The sequence below is a fragment of the Talpa occidentalis genome, unplaced genomic scaffold (genome assembly GCF_014898055.3).
Source record: "Talpa occidentalis isolate TD23 unplaced genomic scaffold, MPIMG_talOcc4v2.1 talOcc4.17, whole genome shotgun sequence".
In the NCBI taxonomy this organism is placed as follows: Eukaryota; Metazoa; Chordata; class Mammalia; order Eulipotyphla; family Talpidae; genus Talpa; species Talpa occidentalis.
This window is the reverse complement of record NW_023601754.1, coordinates 42,266,638-42,288,915: the sequence shown is the minus strand read 5'-3', so window position 1 is coordinate 42,288,915 and position 22,278 is coordinate 42,266,638. Positions and strand designations below refer to the sequence as shown.

Here is a 22,278-nt window from a genome sequence, read left to right as displayed (position 1 = left end):
CTGTTTGACCAATTACCTGCTTTCACTGCTTTTCATACCTCTATGGAAGAGTCTGTCACTCATTGCTTAGGTTAATCCCTTAGTATTTGATCTCTGATATTAATGTAAGTGGAACTGTTCTATTGATTTCCGTGTCAGAGAGTTCATTACTAGTATGCTGATTTTGTACACTGTAACCCTCCTAATTTGATTTTTAGTTCTCATCATTTTTGTACAACCTTTAAGTATTTCTATATTTAAGTTCACACCATCTGCAAACAAACCGAACTGCACTTCTCCTGCCCAGGGCAATGTCTGTTGTTCTTTTTCCTGCCTGATGGTCCAGGCATGGACATTACACATCAGTCCTGTGCTGATGGGGGTGGGGAAGTGCACCCTGCCTTCTTCCTCATCTTAGGGGCTAAACTTAGAGTATCAGCATGAAGGTGATGTCGAGGGCCTTTCCTCTAGGTCTTTCTTATGTTGTAATAGTTTCCTTCTGTTCTCAGGGTGCAGCCTTGTGAAATCTGTAACCCCTTCTCTAGATTGTTCCTATGCAAATGAGGAAGCAAAAGTCAGGCATCCATCCTCCAACATACAGTTTATAAGAGGAAGGGGACCTCACCTTTCAAGGTTATTAAATTTCTGGAAGTTACACAGAGTCCAGGAGAAAAAGTTCTTCTGAATGAAGAATTTGAGCTCAGAAGGAATTCCTTCTGCCAATAATGCAGAGATGCCCAAGGGTACAAGTCTGATATCACCCTGGGGTCAACTGGGGTCAGAGGGCAGGTGTCACCTTCACCTTAGATGTCATCACTTGAACACAGACACTGGATCTTGCAGAGGCCAGGTCCAGTCTCTGGAATTATGCAGGTGCTCTGTGGCCTGTGAAGGGCTGAGATCTGAGGAGGGAGTATAGCCCAGGCCCCAAACCCACTCGCACTCAGTCACCTCTGCTGCTTCTCTACAGAGCCAGTGGCCCTGCCCTCCATCCAAGCCAGCAACACCACAGTCACTGAACACAAGGACCTCGTGGTCCTCACCAGCCTCACAAGAGACACTGAGATCTCTACCCTGTGGCTGCTCAATAACAATGTCTGTGGCTCACAGACAGGATGATGCTGTCCCAGGACAGGAGCTCCTTCACCATCAGCCCTGTCAGGAGGGAGGATGCCGGGGAGTATCAGTGTGAGGTCTCCAACCTGGTCAGTTCATCAGAAGTGACCCCCTCACCCTCACTGTGAAGGGGGAGTGACCCTCCACATCTCCTACTTCATCCTTATATGTCTCATTAATGGGGGGAAGGGGTGTGAAATGGAGGAGCCTTGAGTGGATGCCTCCTCAGAGCCTGTGGGGCAACATGGGGAAGCACCAGAATTAGGCCAGTCTTGCTGGTCTGATGACCCAGCTGTCTGACCTCGGGCAAGGCTCAACCTCCTGAGCCTCAGTTTCCCCATCTGCCAAACTGAAATACAAGAACTGGATCTCAGGCTGTCTTGAGAGTGGTGATTAGGAGTCAGTGAAATAAATGTCTTACTCAAAATATCAAGGTTTTAGGGAGGGTGTCAATGAGGATTTATGTTCATTAACTTTATTTTTATTCACTGATGTACCAGCAGAATTTGGTTGCAGTTTGGTTTTATCTCTTCTGCTCTGTGACCCCTGTACTATTTCAGCATTTCTCTCAGGTTCTGATTATGCAGCGTGGGGATGACACCCTCTCCCTCCTGGAAGGAGGGCCAGGTGAAGGAATGGAAAGTTCTTCCATGAGCCTGGCACAGGCCGACCAGGACACATCAGCTCATATTACTATTCCTCGTCAGTGCTGAGGTGACGGTGGGCTCTGCCCTCAGAGACCACCCACAGTGACGGGACAGGGAAGAGGGAAGAGCAGAGTGTGAGAAGAGAGGCCTTGAGGAAAATGGCGGGAAGCAGTACAGCTGCGTGTGGGAGAATGTGAGGGGTGCAGCAAGTGCAAGGTCTCGGCTGTGAGAGCAGAAGGATGCAGCAGCCGGGAGGGGCGTCTGGAGACACAACCTCACACAGACCAGTGACCTTTCCTTCCCCTCGCCAGGCCCTTCCTGTCAGGCTCCTCATGGTGCCACTAGAATGGCCCTGGGCTCATGTCCCCTTTCTCTTCTCCTTTCAGCGGAAGAAGACACCACAGGCCTCTCTGCGGGGGCCATTGCAGCCATCGTCATCGGGGTCCTGGCAGGGGTGGTGCTGGCAGCCGCCCTGGCTATTGTCTTGGTTTGCAAAAGGTCTGGGAAGTACGAGGACATTTCCCACATCTGATCCTGTCTCAGGCCAGGAGGAGGACACCTCGTCCTTGATTTCTCGGCATGGCTCCCAGGGCCTCCACCTGTCCATGGCTGTTCCCTCTCACCCCATCCAGATCCTCCCTCACCAGCTGCTGGCCTGGGGCCTCCTCACAGCCTCCTCAGCTATCCATGAGCTCAGGGAAGGCCCCCTCAGTGCTGTCCTTGTCCCTCACAAACCCCCAGCAGGGAGGTAGGAAGGACTCAGTAGCACCACCCACTGTTGTTCGCTAAATTACTCTCCCTAGGAGGGGCCTGTGCAGCCTCAAATCTATGGGTGTCTTATACCAGGTCAAACACATGAGGCAGAAGAGCTTAGACAGGCAGGGTCAAGTCAGATGCCCACAGGTGGGAGAGGGGTGAGCCCAGTCCCTGAGGTGTGAGAGAGGAGGTGGTGAGGCGGCCAGGAGGGCAGGCCTGGGGTGAGCTTGTGCCTCTTGTCCAGGCAGATGGACAGGGTGAGGCCACTGTTACATTCAGCCTCTCCCGGACTGTGAGGATCGGCCCACAGCAAGGGGACCTCATTCAGGGAGACCCACATACCTGGGGACCCTGAATTTCCTGCACACACTGGCCCTGCTGTCCCTCTGAGGCACTGACCCGCTCAGGCAAACCTCAGTCTGATTCCTCTCCTGAGTCCCTCCTCTTTCTGGGGTAACTTACTCCTGAACCCCCATTAGCTGCAGGTCCTTGCCTCTGGGCCAGGACAGATAAGTGTTCTTAGCCTTCCTGTACCCTTATTATGGCCCTCCTCTCTTAGAACAGGAGGAACATATCCCCAAACCCTTTCTGGGAAGGGGGACCCTCCAAATCCCCTGTCCTGACACCAAAGCTGTGCCCTCCCCCACCTCCCCTCACTAATAATCTGGCCTTTCCTAGGACCAGCGACAAGCGAGGCCTCCCAGAGCGCCGGACCCCAGCACCCACCCCTGGTGAGTGTCACACAGACTCAAGACCCTGGAGAGCCCCTGTCCTGTGTCTGCTCCTGCCTGTCACTCCTGCTCCCTGACTGTTTCCTCCTGAGGCTCAGAAATGTTTTCATAAAACACTCAGCACTTGTGATGTGTGGGTTGTGGGTCTCCACCTGGGTCTCAAGGGACCCTAAATGGTAGAGTCTCTCTCCTACCTATTATTGGGGGTCCAGGACACCAGCCTTGCTCCTGGACAGGCCCAGGCTCCTCCCCTACTCGTGCTAACTCCTGTCTCTGCTCCCAGGCTCTGCCCGCTCAGGCCACTCCGCCTCCTCGGTAAGCCCACCCATCCCTTCTGCCCAGGGTCCTGCTGCCCGGGCTCAGGGTAGGGCTCAGCCCTGCTGCAGGAAGATTCCCTACACCCATTGGCTGGGGCCAGCACCTGGGCTGCACTGAACCCATCTTCAGAGAAGAGTGACTCCTCTCTGCTCCCCTTATTCAGCCTAATGGGACCCTGGAGTCCAATCAGCAGCAAGTGGGGGCTGGGACTAACTCATCAGGGTCCTGGGTAACACAAGTGTGGGGGGTACAATCAGGACGAGCACTGGGGTTCAGGGTTGCCTAGTAAAGTCACTCTATGGCAAGTGACCCTCCCTCGCCATGCCCTAACACCTGCTCTCTCCCCCTGCCCAGGTCCCCCTGCCTGACACAGAGCCAGCTGTTCCCATCTACCAGGTGAGTGTGGGCGATGCGCATCCTGTCCCCCAGGCCCAGGGGAGCCCAGCTTCTGCCCACAACTGGCCTGGCTATGCTTTGACATGAGGAACAAGCAGGGAAAATGTACAAGAGGGTGCTTGGAGATGTAGGGGCCTGGTAGCAGAGCCCTCCAGGAACAGCCAGCCCCACATAAGATGAGGTTACCCGGGTTCTGGAAGATGCAACACAGGTTCTGAGGTTTTGGAGGCTCAGAGGCCTTTTCCTTCTCTTACGGGAGTTACTACAGCCCGACACAAACATCTACTGCCGGTTGAACCCCTTGACAGAAGTGGCTTCTTAGTTCCTTCTGAGAACCTCGCCTTCAGGTCTTGCTAGAGGCTCTGAGACCTGAGACTTTGGAGGTGTCAAGAGCTAGAACTGGCAGCATCCCACTGCCCACCTGTGACTATGAAGGTGCCTCTTTCCACCAACTCTCTCCCTCTGCAGGGCAGCAGCCTTACTACCTGCCCGTGACCAGTCAAGGCCACCTGCCTGCAACCATGCAGGCCTCTCTTAGCAAACCTATGCTTTCTGGGGGGGCTCTTCCTGCCCACTTGTGTCTATGCAAGTATACTTTACTTTTTTAACCCTTTTTGTAATAAACCTGCTTTTTAAATATATATATATATATATATATATATATATATATATATATATATATATGCTAAAACTGACCCAGATCTGAGCTCTGGGATCTTCTGAAAACTGGATCAGGTTTGGGGCTCCTCTGTTTTCTGGAGACCCCAGTACATTGTTTTGAGCCCTGAATGAACCAGAGCAAAGGCCATTTAGCACCAGGGGGTGGGAAGTTTCTGGGAAGTGACCAGGCCTGTGACCCACTGGGGACCACCCCACGAGGCTGGGCTCCCACGAGGGAGCCTCCCCCATTTGCTCTGCCTCCACATAGGATTTCTCTGCACATATTCACCCACACTTGGTCCATCTCTCCTGGGCCTCACAGGGAAAAAGTAATATCTCCGAAGTATTGCCAAATGTATGTCTGTTCCCCAGAAATAGATGGGGTGACAGGGAGTGTTGATGAGAAGGGACGATGCTCATGAAGCTGAGCTCACACAGTACTGTCCCCATGGAGGGCACCGGCTGTCCTACTGCCCAGGGCCAAGGCCAGGGCCCCCACCTCCATGAGGACTCCTTGGCCCAGTGCACAAGTGGCCCCTGCATTAGGTGATGGAAAATGTATCTCGACCTCATGAGGGGGTAAGAGCCCCCCACCCCATACTCTTCCCGCAGGATGAAGAGCTGAAGGGACAGGAGAGGAGAGGTGAGGGCGGATCTGGTAGAAGATCAAGCTCACCAGGGTTGGAAGAGAGAAGCAGGAGCAGGAGGGACTGGCGGAGGAAAGGTCTGCAGAGACAGGGAGCAGCGGCTGCGGGGGCCCCTCCTGAGAAGCTGGGGGAGGGCGAAGCTGGACTCAACCTCCTTACCACTGACATGGGTCTGCTCCTCCTGGCTGGGGCATCTGCACAATGCAGGCTGTTAGCACCATGGGGACCTGAACCCCTAACTGCCAGGAGGATGCCCCCCCAACTGTGACAACCAGAAATGACACCAGACAGTCAACTGCATCCTAGTGGGCAAAGCCCCCTCATCACACTTCCTGACCTGCACTAATCTCCAAGTGAAACTCTTCACTTCGAGAGAGGAGTGTGAGTGTGAAGTCACATCAACATCTGAGGCCCAGGAGAGCCGCCCCTGGTTGGGGACAGGTGTGTGCTGTGAGTGTCCCCAAACAGACCAGGCGAGGGGAATGAGGGTGCACTTTGCATTGTCAGTGCTCCGCTCTGCTCCCTGAAATACACACCATCCCCTCCGGTCACAGTAACTTACTGGGCACACTCGGACACATATTCCTGCAGATCTGAGGCTGGATCACTCACTGAGGGAGACGGGGATGACTGGGGGGTCACAGGGACTCCTGAGCTGGGACAGGGCGGAGCTTCTGCAGGAGGTGTGATGCTTGGGAAATTGCCCAGAGTGTGTTGAACAAAGAGACGGGGCAGCAATGTGCTGTGACTGTGCAGGGGCAACTCTTCTGCTTTCTCCTTTTCCTAATAAGCCTGTCCTTGCCACAAGTGAGAAGCCGAACACAACTGCTGCACTACCCCCTGTGGCCACAAGATGGCGAAAGAGCCCTGCGCTCCTGCAGCCTCCCAGGAGGGCTGGCACTTGTCTGCCTTACCCACGTTTCCAGGTCCGACCCTCAGCATTCAGCCACAGACCTCCTTGCTCTCCACTCCCCACACAGGACTCTCAGTTCCTCATGCAGTCAGGCATCTTCCCGTGAGTGTCCATGGTCTCCTCCCTCACGCCCTCCTCCATCTGTAACTGACCCACTCTGCTCTACACACAGTCCTGGAGATCAGAACACGTCGCTGGGGGCTCCACTATGAGCTACAACCACACGGGGCCCTTCCTTCACCCCCTCCACCATCACTGACTAGTTGCTCTGTAACCATGACTCAGTGCTGGCTCCTTCTCAAGTGCAGGGACACATCAGCCTGTTCTCCGTGGGGACCCAGGGCTGAGCCATGGGGTGACCAGGGGCAATGTTCCAGGACCCTACTCTTGATAGATAGACCTGGTGGAGCAGACACCCCTGACACCTGACCCCAGATATCAGAGCCAGTGTGTGAGACACCTGGACCCGGCACCTCCAGGGGTAGCCCCGGGTCCAATGGTCTCCCCAGACTTGGGACCTGAGTCAAGTCATCAGGTAGGGACAGAGCTCTACAGAGTGCACTGGGCCAATGGTGAGCTCCTGAGATGTGGACACTGGTCCCCACCTGTCAGCAGGGAGAACTTACACCCTGCTCACACGGCCTCTCCTGTCTCCTTTCTCAGAGGACTCTAACCAGCCCTAAAAGCTTGACACAGATCCAGGTGATGTCAGCTCTGGGAGGGCTGGGCCAGTCCCTCCACTGAGTAAGTCAGGGTGAGTCCCCTGGCCTGAGCACCATGCTCCATCCAAATCACCCCTCCTGGGCTCTGAGAGCTGGCCTTGGGGTCCCTGTATAGCTCCCACTCCCTCCCTGCACCACTACAGGAGAGGCGGGTGACCCCAGGAGAGTGAGATGGTGGAGGACAGAGCCCCAGGACAGTCAGGGAGAAGGTGGACAATCCTCTGGGACACAGCTTATATGTCAGACTCTGGGGACAGGAGTCTAGACTGTCCCTGCAGACCATGAGGGCCCAGGCCCCACTGACCATCCACCACAGGTCGCTCCTCGCAGGACACGTGAGATGCAGTTACCCCCTCCAGGAGCTGCTGCTCCTTCTGGAACACCCAGGTTCAGAGTTTCTGACCTGAGCTCATCCTCATGGGGGTGAGGATGGCTCCTCGCCAGGTGGTTCACTTGTACCCCTTTCTAGCTCCTCAACTCTTTTCAGGACCCCCCTACTGAGAATGAAATGCCACAACCCAGAGCACTTGAGGCACCGGGAAGACTCATCCCCACCTGGGCATGCTGTGACCAAGGACTGTCACCCAAGGTCATGACCCCGATCTAAGCCTGGTGTTGTAGACCCCAGGACAGGACACAGCACAGGCACAATGGGGCAGGAGTCTCTCAGGCACGGGGTCCCCATCAGCCTTGCTCTGGAAAGTGGGCTCTGCAAGCCAGGATGACCAGCATCACCTGAGAGCTGGGGAGACACAGATGCTCAGGTTCCCCCCTCACTTGCTGGGTCAGGGGCTGCATGTTCCCAGAATCTGCAGCCCCTTCCTATAAACAAGACAGGCAGAGGCTCCCACAGCCATCATAGGGAACCTGGTGGGGCACCCCATTCCCTGGGCAGCTGCTGAATCAGCCTGTATAGGTGTCACCTGGGCATTCACCATCTTTAGTGAGTTCCTCAGGTGATTCTGTACACAGAGGGGACAGCCTGTGACAGGAGCTGCTGAGGAGGCCCCTAGCATCAGCTCTGACAGGAAAAAGCAGAGGGAGAAGAGAGGGTTTTGAGGTGCTCCGAACCTGGACACAGAGCTGTGGGGGAGCCCTGGACATATACACTCCAGGCTTATGCTTGTCCAACAGTGTGTCTATGTAAGTGCGTCTGTGTGAGTGTGAGAGTGTGGGTGTGTTTGTGAGTGTGTGTCAGAGTGTGGTTCAGAGTGTGTGTGTGTGAGTGTGTGTGTGTTTCTATGTTCAGAGTGTGTGTGTGTGAGTGTGTGTGTCTTTCTATGTTTGTCAGTTGAGCAGTCACAGCTGAAACAGGGAGAGGCAGCAGTCTCCTGCCCGCCTTGACCATGTGGGGACTATTCCCTTCTCCTCTCCTCATAAACCTGTTTTTGAAAAGGTAAAAGAAAAGGGCGGAGGCTACAGTAGTTTGAGGCGGAGCCAAATGTAGACATTGGAAATAGGAGGAAGGGAAGAGGGAGGAGAATGAGGAGAGGGGAAAGGGAGCGCCCAGGGCAGACACACACACACACGCATACCCCCCCACACACACACACACGCACACACACATGCATGCAGGCTCCGTGACCAGGAAAGTGCTCCTGAGCAGGGAGGAGACTCAGCTCTCAGGACCGGGTGTCCCTGAATGAAGAGGAATTCAGCCCTGACACTCAGGAGCAGCCTCTCTGGAGCCCAGCTCCGCTCTCAGAGGGAGCACAGAGCAGGCAGTAGACACCACGGAGGGCGAATGCCCTGGTTTTGTGAGTGTGGCTCCCACGGCCTCCACCTCCCCATGGCTGTTCCCTCTCGCATCACCCCCTCCTCGCTCACCAGGTGCTGGCCTGGGGCCTCCTCAGAGCCGCCTCATCTATCCACAAGCTCAGGAAAGGCCCCCTCAGTGCTGTCCTTGTCCTTCCAGCAGGGAGGCAGGAAAGGGCTCAGTAGCAGCACCCCTATTTTGCTTAATCCACCCTCCCTTTGAGGGGCCTGTGCAGCCTCAGATCTGAGTGTCCTGGCCCAAGTCACATATGGGGTTGGAAGAGCCTGGACAGGTGGCGCGGGGTCAGATGCCCTCAGGTGGGAGAGGGATGAGCCCAGCCCCTGAGGTGTGAGGCAGGAGGAGGTGGGCCAGCCAAGAGGACAGGGCCTGGGAAGTCTTGTGCCTCTTGTCCAGGCAGATGGAGAAGGGTGAGGCCACTGGCACATTCAGCCTCTCGTGGCCCAGTGGGACATGGTTTTCCACAGCTCTCATTCCTGGACTCCCACACTCCTGGGCTCTCTGAATGTCCAGCACACACTGGTCCTGCTGTCCCTTTGAGGCCCTGACCTTCTGCTCAGCCAAACCCTCAAGTCAGATTCCTCTCCTGGGTCCCAGGTCCTTCTGGGGTAACTTCCTCCTGAACCTCCATCACCTGCGTGTCCTTCCCCTCAGGCCCAGGACAGATGTGGCTTCCTCAGGCCTTTCCTGCTCCCCTCTCATGAGCCTTCCCTTTCTAAGCAGTGCTTAAGAGGATGAGGGTCTCCATAGCTGGGAAGGGGGACCCTCCTTGTCCCCAGTCCTGACACCAAAGCTGTGCCCTCTCCTCACCTCCCCTCACTAATAATCCGGCCTTTCCTCCAACCAGCGACAAGCACAGCCTCCCAGAGCACTATCCCCCAGCGCCCACCCCTGGTGAGTGTCACACAGACTTGAGACCCTGGAGCAACCCCTGTCCTGTGTCCACTCCTGCCTGTCACCCCTGCTCTCTGACTTTCTCCTCCTGGGGTTTAGAAAAGTTTTCTTAAACCACTCAGTCAGCCTGACTTGTGATGTCTGGGTCCAGGGTCTCCACCTGGCTCTCACTGGACCCTAAATGGGTAGAGGGTCTCTCAGGTAGAGTCTCCTTTGCCCCTAGTTTTGGGGGTCCAGGACACCAGCCCCCCTGTTGGACGGGCCCAGGTTCCCCACACACACTAGTGCTAACTCCTGTCTTTGCTCCCAGGCTCTGTTCCCTCAGGCTACTCTGCCTCCTCAGTAAGCCCACCCACCCATTCTGCCCGGGGACCTTCTGCACAGGCTCAGGGTGGGGCTCAACCCTGCTGCCCAGCAGACTCCCCGCCCCTAATCACCCAGGAACAGGTGCCGTGTGTTAGAGGGACCCTTCTTCAGGGAAGAATTACCCCCCCGCACCCCTCCTTCTGCCTGAGAGGACTCTGGTGTCCAGTCAGCAGTAGGGTGGGTACTGGGTTCTGGGGTAACATGGTGCAGCTGTGGGGGTGCAGCCAGGACCAGCTCTGCATCATGGTTTCCTGGTGAAGTCAGCTGCTCTGGAGGCAGAGCCATTCACACTATGGGAAGTGACCCTCCCTGTTCCCTGACTCCTGCTCTCCCAGGCCCCCCAAACCAACACCAAGCCAGCTGCCCCTATCTACCAGGTGAGTGTGGATAATGAGTGTCCTGTCCCCTAGATCCAGGGGACCCCAGCTTCTGCCCCCCTGCCCCTGCCACTCCTCTGCCTGTGCTTGATGCCAGGAAATAGCAGGAAGTTTGGAACCTGAGTTGTTTGAGGAGGGTGTGACCTGGGGGCAGGAACACCCTTCACAGCATATCCAGGCACCCGCTGAGCAGCCCAGGGTGAGCTCAAAGCCTGGGAGATCTGGCACATGTTCAGGTAAAGTTCCAGGGGATCAGAGGCCTCTTCCTTCTCTTACAGGAGTCACAACACCCTGACACAAACATTTACTGCCAGATCAACCCCAGGACAGAAGTGGCTTCAGATACCCACCTCCAGGTTTTCCTAGTGACATTGAGAGCCCAGACCTGGGGGACTGTCAAGACAACAATTGACCCAGATCTGAGCTCTGGAATGTTCCAAAAACTGGATCCAGGGTTACGGTCCATCTTGGTTTTCTAGATATCCTGTTCTGAGCCCTGAATGAGCCTGGACAAAGCCCATGGAGCACCAAGATGTGGGTGCTCCCGGGGGAGTGACCAGGCCTGTGACCCACAAAATGGCGACAGAGCCACTATGCCCCTGCAGCCCGCCCAGGGAGGCTGACCCATCTCAGTTCTGGTCCCTAAACCAAAAGGGACCTCACCTTTTTTGTCAACTGCCCGGCTCCATCAGGCTGCAGTGGCCACAGATATTCTCTATATGCAGCTGAAAGAAAGTGCCTCAGCCGTGTACAAGTTCACACAGGCCTTAGACCCCAAACAGCTACCCCAGAGCTTAAGCTGGCCCACAAGTACAGACCAGAGACGAAGCAAGAGCAGAAGCAGGGGTTGCTGGATGGGCCTGAGAGAAAAGCTGCTGGCAAAGGAGATGGCCCCCCAAAGCATCCACCTGTCCTGTTGGGGGAATAGTATGTCCTGAATGAACTCCACCCACACCGTGAGTGATACCACTCACTCGGTGAATGATTTCAGATTTTCAGGAATATGTGTCCTAGTGTGTCTCCAGTAAGTTACTATGTCCGGAGGGGAAGGTGTGTGTTCTACGAGCAGAAGGGTTCATTGACAATGCAACTCCACCGACACCTCCCTGCCAAAGAGAGTCCAGGCGCCAAGGACTACAACTCCCAGCATGCCATGGCCCTGCCTTGACGCCGACGTCCTGAAAGGGGCATGCTGGGAACTAAGGGCGGGGTGAAGCATCCCTGCTTTCTGGAACACCCTACTGAGGGGCCTGCGCCCGCTTTGTTTCGCCTGCCTACAGCGCGCACCTGGGGTGTCGGCTCAGACAAGTTGCCGGTAGGACGTATCTCTTTTTCTCTCCTTTCCTCTCCTCCCCATCACCTCACTTCCCTTGTGAATAAACCTTTTAACCTTCCTCTGTGTGCCTGCCCCTGGGTCTTGTCCCGAGTTTTTTTCAGCACACAGGTGAGGACTCACATTCAGGCCACCCCGTTTGTTCCCTGGGGCGTTGCAAGCAGCGTTATTACTGTCACCGCTGGGCTGGAGAACAGGCTGGCCGAGCGGCCGGTGATCGCACGTGAGCTGGACCCCACGGAGCCGTCGTCTTCCGGCTGCCTTGTGTCGGGGTATTAGGGTTCGCGGAGGCGTGATCAAGGGGAGGTCCACAGGGAGACTTGTGCCAGCGTCACCTTAGCGGAGGTTCACTCGGAAGACAAGGGAGCCCTGGCTAAGCTGGTGGAGCAATCAGGACCAATTACAGTGACAAATACAATGAGATCCGGCCTCACTCGGGAGGCAACTACCAGGGTCCAGATTCTGTGGCTCGCATCGCCACGCTGGAAAAGGCAAAGACTAGAGAATTCACCGCCTGTCTGGGCTGAATGTGTGCTCATTTTTTTCTGTAGGAAAAAATGATAAATTTCCTCCTTCAAAGAAGAAAAAGGGCAAGTTGAAGAAGGAAGAAGTACAGGAGTTTCTGAAGCAGCCAAATGTAGGCCAAAAGGAAATGGGAAGGAGGGGTATAGGGAGGAAAATCAGAGGAAAGGGAAGGTCCAGGCAGAGACTCACCCCCCAGGTCACTTGATCAATCTAAGAGATCCAGCCCCAGGGGACGAGCTTAGCCCAGAGGAGGAAGCACCTCAGCAATGACACTCAGGAGCAGCCGTTCTTGGGAGCCTTTCTGGAGCCCCAGCTCTTCTCTCAGAGGGAGCTCAGAGCCGGCGGCACACGCCATGGAGGCTCCCTCAGCCCATGGACACAGACGGCGAGTCCCCTGGCAGGGACTCCTGCTGGCAGGTGAGAGGGGGTCATTCCTGATGTGGATGGGAGAACAGAGACTGTCTGGGCCCCTTGGAAGGACAGGGCCTGAGAGGAGACAGAGGGCTTCTGTCTGGACCTGGGGCCGGGGGGGAGGACAGCACCGAGGTGACGGTGGGCTCTGCCCTCAGAGACCGTGCACAGTGACAGGACAGGGAAGTGGGACAAGCAGAGTGTGAGAGGAGAGGCTTTAAGGGAAAATGGCGGGAAGCTGTACGGCTGCGTGTGGGAGAATGTGAGGGGTGCAGCAAGTGCAAGGTCTCGGCTGTGAGAGCAGAAGGATGCAGCAGCCGGGAGGGGCGTCTGGACACTCTGAGGACGACACACAACCTCACACAGACCAGTGACCTTTCCTTCCCCTCACCAGGCCCTTTCCCTACATGTCTCTCCTCGTCTCCCCACAAAATGACCTTCATCTCCCCTTTCTCTTCTCCTTTCATCAGGAGGAGACACCACAGGCCTCTCTGCATGGGTCATCGCAGCCATCGTAATTGGGATTGAGGTCAGGATGGCGCCGGCAGCCTCCCTGGGGTGTGTCCTGGTTTTCAGAAGGTCTGGCAGGTATGAGGGCATTTCCCACATCTGATCCTGTCCCTGGCCAGGAGGAGGACACCCCATCCTTGTTTTCTGGACATGGCTCCCTGGCCTCCCACCTCCCATGGCTGTTCCCTCTCACCCCATCCCTTCCTCCCTCACTAGCTGCTGGCCTGGGGCCTCCTCAGAGCCTCCTCATCTATCCATGAGCTCAGGAAAGGCCCCCTCAGTGCTGTCCTTGTCCTTCAGCAAACCCCTAGAAGGGAAACAGGAAAGGGCTAAATAGCAGCCCCCCTGTTGTTGGCTAAATCCACCCTCCCCTTGAGGGGCCTTTGCAGCCTCATATCTGAGGGTGTCCTGGCCCAGGTCACACACCAGGGTTGGAAGAGCCTGGACAGGTGGCGTGGGGTCAGATGCCCTCAGGTGGGAGAGGGGTGAGCCCAGCCCCTGAGATGTGAGGCAGGAGGAGGTGGGCCGGCCAGGAGGACAGGGCCTGGGAAGTGCTTGTGCCTCTTGTCCAGGCAGATGGAGAAGGGTGAGGCCACTGACACATTCAGCAGCTCCTGGCCTGAGGGGGGTGGTCAGCCCACAGCAGGGGCACCTCATTCAGGGACACTCAGGGATACCTGGGCCCTCTGCTCAGGCAAACCTCAGTCAGATTCATCTAGATCCCTCCTCCTTCAGGAGTAACTTCCTCCTGAACCCCCATCAGCTGTGGGTCCTTCCCCTTTAGGCCCAGAACAGATGTGGCTTCTTCAGACCATCCCCGAGCCCCCTCTGTGGGCCCTCCTCTCCTAAACAGCACTGGGGGAGGAAGGGAGTTTCCACATCCTTCTGGGAAGGGCGACCCTCCAAGTCCCCTGTCCTTAAATCAAAGCTGTGCCCTCTCCTCACCTCCCCATAAATGACTACCCAGGTCAGAGTGGCAGGGCTCCCCACCTAACCCTCACCCAGACTCTCATGGTGACAGCAATACCGCTCCCTCCACCCGGCCCCTGTGCCTCTGCCCCATCTCCCCGGCAGCCCCTCCACACACCTGTCTGCAGTTCTTATCCTTCCCCAAGGGCCCCTAGGTGGTCCCAGCAGAATCACTTGGATCAGGGAGCCCACATTCCACAGACACGCTGGTCTGAGCACCAAGGCACAGGACCCCAGTGTGCGAGGATGTGCTGGCACCCTGAGTGGTATGATGAGTGAAAGAGACCTTTGAGTTTTCAGATCACAGTTTAGTTCTAATTTGCTCTTTATCCCACATGAACACGATGGGATCAGACAAAATTCTCTCATCGCTTTCCAATTACTGTTTAGCAAATGATCAAATGGTGGAGCAAATCACACGTCAAGGTGTCAACACGACTCTTTTCTGGGGCCCTAGGAGAGAGCTGTCTCCTTGTCTTTTCAGGCTGTGGGGCGCTGCCTGCTTTCCTACGCTCGGGCCCCTCTTCCTTCTTCACAGCCATGGCGTAGCACCATGACGTCTCTGCTCTGTCTCCACCAGCACATCTCCTCCTTGGCCCTGCCCTCCTGCTCCCTCTGTCATGTATGAGAAAGGGCCTTTGTGATTCTGTTGGGCCCAGTCAATAAAACACCATTATCTCCCATCACATGATCATAAGGACATCAGTAAATTCCCTTTATCACACAAAACTTAGTCACAGATTCCAAGGATTACCATGTGAAATATTTGAGGGGCCCTTGTTCTGTTACACACCTCTCCAGGCCATGTTCTTCATCTTTGTTCACGACCAACGGCTGTGGGCAGCCTGAATTCACCATCGTGAGTGTGGGGCAAGTTCCTGCACTGATGTCCACCGCACCTCACTCCCCCATGTGATGGGGACCAAGAGCAGTCCACACCCCGCCCCTCCACTCCTTTCTTGATTGCGGTAACTGATCCCCTACTGTGACACAAAGCAACCTGTGTAAGCGCACTACTCTGAGGAAATGTCTTTGGGTAGATTGCAGGATATTGAAAATTCAAGAGTGGGGCAGGTTTAGAGTAAAATTACACGTCAACCCCTGAGATAATCTGAGGACAAACTACTTGGCAGTGACTCTTCCTTCTGCAATTCCCTCTGTGTCCACAAGAGGGCGACCGAGCCAATACGTACCTGCAGGCTCTCCAGGGCTGCTGACACCACTCAGCCTGGCCCACAAGTCGCGCCTGATGCTCATGTCATCTCTACGACATTCTCCTCTTCTCTACTCCCCACACTGGACTCTCAGCCCCTCATAGGGTCAGGCGTCTGCCCCTGATGGCCCTGCTTTGTCAGGGCCATCCTTATCACTCAGTGAATGCCATCGCTGATGCCATCGCATTCAGGAAGCTGGGGAAAGGGAAAGAACATACCCCAAAGGCCTAAATTGGCAAGTGAGAGTTATGTGAGAGTCCAGAACAAAAGTCTGAGCCATGATTTGGTTGGCTGGAAGTGATAAATAGGTAAATGGTAACCGGAGGATGTGTGAAGAAATCATACAAGGAAGGAGACACAATAGTTAGAGCTGGCTCGTGTGCTAGTGTGTCAGGCACACTCAGTCTGTAACCAGAAGACTGGAGTTCAGGCCACCTGTCACCGCCGAATGCCAGTGAAGTTGGGGGGTGGGGGAGGAGGGGACGGTTTTAAGCACCCTTACGAAACCACCTTCGCATTTCATTTCCAGCTGGCTTTTTAGAGTGGATTGAACAACGACAGTTCAACAGTAAGCAGGCTTCACTGCTGCCAGGAGCGGTGACGTCCAGCCCCTGAAGCTCCTCATTGCCTTCCTGGACACTTGGCCTCACGCTCACCCCAGCGTGCTGAGGCTGGTGTTCAGAGAGCACTGGCTCCCTGCACGCCTCCAGACGTGTCCTTGGGCTGGGAAATTATGTCTAGGCCATAGACAATGTGTGTGCAGATCTACTGTACATGAACAGTGTCTTACCCGATCACCTCCCCCTCCCTAGCCCCTATGAAGTCCACCAGAGATCTGGTGTTTCCTTGACATTTCGGCTCCATAACGACGATTCTATGGAGTATTTTCCAGGATTCCAGGAAACTTACTCCAGGTACTCAGGGTAGTTATCGAAACCTTTTCGCCCAGGGAGACGGACTGTTCTCACGGTTGCCCTGTGGCCCTGCAGAGAGGGTAGTCCGGGAGCCCCTTGTGGCCGCAAACACTTGCCCCACGAAGGGACCACAGACAGCGTCCTCCGGCCTCCCGGGCAGTGCTGCAGCTCAGAGAAGCCACATCCACCCAGAGGGGCCGGGGGCGGGGCCGCGGGGCCCTCCCCATGCATGCTGGGAAGTGTAGTCCAGGGGCGCCGCGCAGGCTCCGGCACTTCCGTTCCCGGCGGGCCCCGCGGGGGATTCTGGGAACGGCCGTCCGGGGCCTAGTAGCCGCTTCCGCCTCCGACGGGCGGCGCGCGTCTCCCCGCTTCCTTTCGGGGTGTCAGTGCCGCGCCCCGCCGCCCTCCCGCGCGTCCTCGCCTGCTCGCGAGTCAGCAGCGACGCGGCCGTGGCTGTGGGGCAGCAGGACGGGCGTGGGCGGGTGGGGCCGGCGGGGCAGCCCGTCCTCGCGCCGTGAGGAGATGCCCGCCCGCCCCGCCCGCCGCGCCCCACGGGTGAGTGGCCGGAGCGCGCGGGCCCGCGGTGTGCTCGGCGGAGGGGCGAGCGCACGGCCGCCTTCCTCCCCGGGCGGCTGCGGGCCCCGCGGCGGGGCTCGGCGGCTGCTCCTGGGAAGCTCCCCGCGCGCCGGGAGTGCGGCTGCGGGGCGGGCGGGGCAGTGTCCGCGCCAGGGCTTCCTGCGGGGACGCCCAGAGCGGGCCCGGGGAGTGCGCCTTTTTTTGCCGTCGCGAAATTAACACTTAAGGATTTACTTTAAATATATGTCTAAGCGCTGCCGCGGAGCTTGCCATGAAGGGATCTGGAAAGGAATGTTCTGGATAGCGGTGCCCGATGCGGTTCCAGAATCTCCCCGGGTGCAGGTCTTGGGCGCGGGCTTGCTCATCCCGGAGCGGCCACTCAGTACGTGCGCAGGTTCCCCAGGCCGGAGCAAGGGTGACCATTAACCAGACTTGCCTGCCCCACTCCACCACTGTTCTCTCCAGACCTCGGGGAAAAGAGCTTGGCCACCCAGTCAACTATTCTCTGGAATCCGGAGCTCGAGGAGACGTCGTGCGCACGTGCAGGAACTAAGTAGATAGTGGTTGAGGAGGTCCCCGATTTCCTAAGGGTGGGCTCTAACCAGAGCCCGCTGCTCTCCAGGCCTCGTTCTTTAAGATTTGAGTTCTGAGGTCTGACAGGGGACAGGCAGAAAGCCCTCCTTGGCTTCCCGCACCTGCAGCACAGAGGGTGGTTTATTCATCTACGGGTCTTAGGGCCTCAGAAGGCACAGGCAACTGGGAATTAGGAATAGAGAGAAAGGGAGGCCCACTTAGATCATCCTGGTCCATCCTCTGCCTTTCTGTTGGCTTTTGTCTTTACCTTTTGATCTGTAAATTTTTTGATCTGAATATAAGCCCTCTGTCAGATTATGTGTATTGCAAATATTGTCTCCAACTCTGATTTACTTTTTCACTGTGTTTTTTTTAAATTTATTTATTTTTGCATACAAGAGCTGGGGTACAGGCCAGAGACGTGGGGGCTGAAAGGATTCACTAGAGACAGAGTGGGGAACAGAACAGGCAGACTGACTGAAACACACTGCTGAGGGGAGCAGCAGGCGAGAAAGGAGAGGTCTGCTTCTCCTTGTGGGTTGCTCCCTGGCTGGCCAGAATTGAACTTGTGCTGCAGAGGCTGCAGATTGATTCATAGTGCGGTGCTCAACTCCTTGCACCCCAGGGAGGCCTCTACTTTTTCACCGTCTTTTTGCTGTGATTTTCAAGTGAAATTTCATGCATGAAAAGATGGTCATATAATGAATCATCATATATTTATCAGTTTCAATAGTTAACTATTCATGGTCAATCCTATTTTAACTATGTCTCTGCCTGTTTTCCTAACCCCCAATTTGAAGCAACTCCCAGACATCATCACATGTAGCTAAGCAATTCCTAGGCATTTCATCTATACGTAAATCTGAGATAAGTAATCCCTTCTGTCTTAAAATATAATCACAGTATTCACACACACACACCATTCCTTGACATCATCAAATATAGTTACTATTCATATTTCCCAATTGTCTTAGATTTAGAATTTTTAAAAAATTCCCTGTTCATTATTAACATAAGGTCTCAATGGTATCTAGCAGTGATCAGCTGTATTCTTAATGTTATTTTTGGATAAGATTGTATATTTTCATTTGTGTGATTAAGGGGGCAGCTCTTTGCTCTCATGAGTGCAGGGCCTGCCATATGTCTAGGGGGCTGCAATTCAGGATGTATTTGACCCAGCAGCCACCCTGTCTTCAACTAATCCTTATTAAACTCGGTATAGCCCTACTTCCTGGATATCAGCATTTTCTGGCAGCCAGGGAATTTTAATGTGGCCCTGCTTAGAACCTCCATTACATTGCCCTTGTTCTGCATCTCAGTGCAGATTGACATGATGACTTAACCAAAAACTAAAGTATGGGCAGTTTATATTTTTCTTTCAGAGATTGAACTGCTTTTAGTCTTAAAATAAACTTCTTATGTTAAAATGAAAGCCGTATTACCTAAATTGGCAGCTTAACCTTCAAATTGCAAACTGGAAATGTTGTTAATCAAATTTACTACTAAATTAAACCTGAAAAATTATGGTGGTTTTGTTCAAAAGAGGAATGAAAAATAAGTATTTCCTTTCCCCACAATTAATGTGTGGGTCTGTGTGTAGAAAATTCAGTGGTGCATTTAACAATGACATCTTTTTCAAGCTACTCGTTTGACAATCAACATCTCAGATGCCCTGTTCCTGGGTGCAGGCTGCTTTATTGGATGCCCCCCTAGTGATCCAGGGGGCGATAGCAACCCAGAGAGGGTGAAAACTGGTTTTTGGAGACTGAGAAAAGGTTATTCTTCTTGTATTAAAGCATAGCTATGTATCCCTATAGGTACATCATCAGGTAAATAATGTATTCGTGGTATTAAAATTCCATGGGAGATACTGATTAGGAAAAGACATCAATGGCAATAAGAAAAAATGGTTAAGAAGTACTGTTTGTGGGGCCTCTATGGTGGAGCAGGGATGAAAGTTTCAGCTCTATCAAGCTGTTGCCAGCCACTGCGACATGAGTTCCATCACTGGCCAGGGAGCTACCCACATCGAGCTGCAGACCTCTCCTAACTCACCCCTACTCCCCTCAGCAGTATATTTCAGTAGATACACCTGTTCTGCTCCCCACTTTGTCTCTGGTGAATCCTCTCACCCCCTACACCTGTGGCCTACACCCTAGTTCTTTTTTTTTTTAAAGATTTATTTATCTATTTATACAATTACTGGGTATAGTCAGAAGCGCAGGAGGGTGAGAGAATTCACCAGAGTCAGAGCAGGGAGCAGAGCAGGCAGACTGACAAAACACACTGCCGAGGGGAGCAGCAGGCGGCAGGAGAGGTCTGCGTGCCATGTGGGACCCTCACCGGTGGCTGGGAATCGATCTGCTGCTGCAGAGGCTGCGGGCTGCTTCACAACCCAGCGCTCAACCGCGGCGCCACTGGGGAGGCCCTACACCCTAGTTCTTGTATGCATAAATAAATTTTTTAAATATTGATTTAAGAAACAAAAAAGAAGAAGTACTGCTATTATCTTTGCCAGTTTACTTTTCAGGTACCATTTCATCCTGTCTTCACCTGCCCAGAAACCTTCAGTAGTCCCTCCATGATCAACTCTGGAAAGCCTGAATTCATTGTTGTGTTGTTTAAATTTCTTTCTATTTTACCCGAACCATCTTGTCATCCTGATTCCACTCCTGTCCCCACAGAGGTGCCCTCTCATGTAAATTGCTGCTCACTTGGGAGCTCTTGCTTTCCTTGCCAGTCTGGATGCCTTCCCCTTCTCTCTTTCCCTGTGGAAACCCATTCAGTTTTCTAGAACAAACTCAACCCCACCGCTGTATTTAGCACTTCCCTCTTCACTGCAGTCCAGAGGTATAGCTCATTCTTCTAAGTTTCAGCGGTGTAGGTTGCCTGTATCATGCAGTAGGTAGAAATTTATTGCTCTGTGCTTTTAATCATCTGATTTAGATCCTTCCTCCAATAAAATGCAGTTACTCTAGGAGTGTTTCTGAGATTTATATCCCTCTTTTCTGAGAATAGACCTTGTGTAGTTGGCACTGGTAATTTTCTATAATTGATTTAATTATTTCTAATTTAAGGAGAAAAACGCAAGGTTGTCTGTCAGAAGGACATAATAGACTTTGATGATGCTGTAGAGGAGTAGATTTATATGCTGTTTTTCAAATATAATTCTCATTTTACATTTCCACAAGCCTCCTTCATAATAGTAGTGATGTAAATTTTCTTCATGATAACCATTCTCATGTGTGTGAATGAGATTCTGATTATAGTTTTAATTTGTGTTTCCATAACCATTAATGATGTTGAACATCGTTTTAGATGCTTGTTGACCATTTGTATGTGTGCAAGTGGAAATTATCAGGCCTCAAAGTTTCCAGTACATTATATACCACAGGCATTTTACAACTTACCCTTTATTCCTTCAGAAAAGAAAAATTATATACTCTGTCTCAGCACAAATTTAAAAACAAAATTTATCGGGGCCTCCCTGCTGACGCAGCAGGTTGAGCACAGCGCTGTGAAGCTGTCCTCAGCCTCTGCAGCGCGGGTTCAATTCCCAGCCAGCCAGGGAGATTCCCACATAGCGTGGCAGATCTCTCCTGTCTCGCCTGCTGCTCCCTCAGCAGTGCTTTCAGTCTGTCTGCCTGTTCTGTTCCCCGCTCTGTCTCTGGTGAATCCGCTCACCCTCCAGCGCCTCTGGCCTGCACCCCAGCTACTGTATAAATAAAAAATAAATTAAAAAAAAAACCACAAAATCTATCAAAGAAGTAAGACTCAGAAGCAATCAAACTCTTGTTTAGTTGATTTAGCAATCAAACTCTGTTTTTTCCTCAGTGTGTTTAAGAAATACGTCACTCGCAAATAGAATTAGCAGTTTCACAAATAAAATTACATGATTTTGTTGACCAGAAAAGTGTGTGCTCTATTGGTTTCCGTGTGTGTGGCTCCTATCTGTATATGGCTGTGTACAAGGCTCATGTTATTTACCGCATTCTGTGTTCTTCTAAATTGTTCCCGTTATTGTCAGAGGACACGCCATGAACAAATTTAGAGTCTCTAAGGGCACTTGGTGACTGAACCATTTAGAAATGCTAATTTGTTCTCCTTTAGCCACTCACAGAAAGCATCTGCCTTTAATCTTTAAAGCTCTCGGCGTGGTAGAGAATGTTTATGCTAATCAAGCATTTCTTTATGTCTTTTCCATTTGATTAATGGGAAGGATATATTTGTTCTAGTTGAAAAGAAGCTGTCAATCAATGAGCTTGAAATTATTCTGTTGCAGGACACGGCTCAAGCCTGAAAGATGATGTGGTGCGGCCGCTTCAGGGTACAGCAGAGGATGTTGGTGGTTCTTTATCAGGTACCGGGTGGAGACTATTTACAGTTTGAGTAAAAAATCTGAAGCCTGACTAGGATGAATATGCTTGAGTAAGGTCACTTAAATTCTTTTCTGGTTGTGTTTTGCAACCTCTTGACTTAAGCTCTTAATAGCTAACTTGAAGGTGTTTGGTTTTTCTCGGTATCTCTGGAGTTGAATCTCAGGTCAACACAGTCAGTTTGGTTTTGCACAGAGCTGGGTGACAAAGTGAAATCTTGTAGAATTGCTATGATCTTTATAAAAACATGTTCCTCCCAAGAGAAAAGGCCTTATATGCCTTCCCATGCAGCCATTTCTCCTTTTGCATGGAAACACTCATGTAATTCAACACTCTGACATGTTCTGTATTTTAGGCAAATAGAGACCGTGATGTAGAGTTGATGAAGCTGAGGTTGAACAGGATGCGTAGATGTAAATGAGACTTAATATGTGAGAGATTTCATTAGAACATATAAGTAAAAGAAGAAGAATATGGTTAATAAAAAAAAACACAAAATCCATGTTGTAATAGCATCTAAACAGTCTTATTTATGGGTCAGTAACAAATCATAAGACCTATGCAATTATAGTTTTATCAGT

The 22,278-nt window shown here is 53.0% G+C and overlaps 1 protein-coding gene across 1 annotated transcript in view; it reads left to right on the top strand.

The window, feature by feature from the left end:
- Positions 1–15,718, top strand: part of LOC119249356 (carcinoembryonic antigen-related cell adhesion molecule 8-like) — a 34,051-nt gene extending 18,333 nt beyond the window's left edge. Inside the window, exons 7-15 of the mRNA XM_054697205.1 lie at positions 2,129–2,240; positions 3,177–3,229; positions 3,513–3,544; positions 3,902–3,943; positions 5,216–5,691; positions 10,575–11,611; positions 12,181–12,571; positions 13,036–13,153; positions 14,529–15,718. Of these exons, the coding sequence (XP_054553180.1) occupies positions 2,129–2,240; positions 3,177–3,229; positions 3,513–3,544; positions 3,902–3,943; positions 5,216–5,518 (542 nt within the window). The 3' untranslated portion in view covers positions 5,519–5,691; positions 10,575–11,611; positions 12,181–12,571; positions 13,036–13,153; positions 14,529–15,718. The remainder of the gene's footprint in view (positions 1–2,128; positions 2,241–3,176; positions 3,230–3,512; positions 3,545–3,901; positions 3,944–5,215; positions 5,692–10,574; positions 11,612–12,180; positions 12,572–13,035; positions 13,154–14,528) is intronic.
- The last annotated feature ends 6,560 nt before the right edge of the window (positions 15,719–22,278 follow it).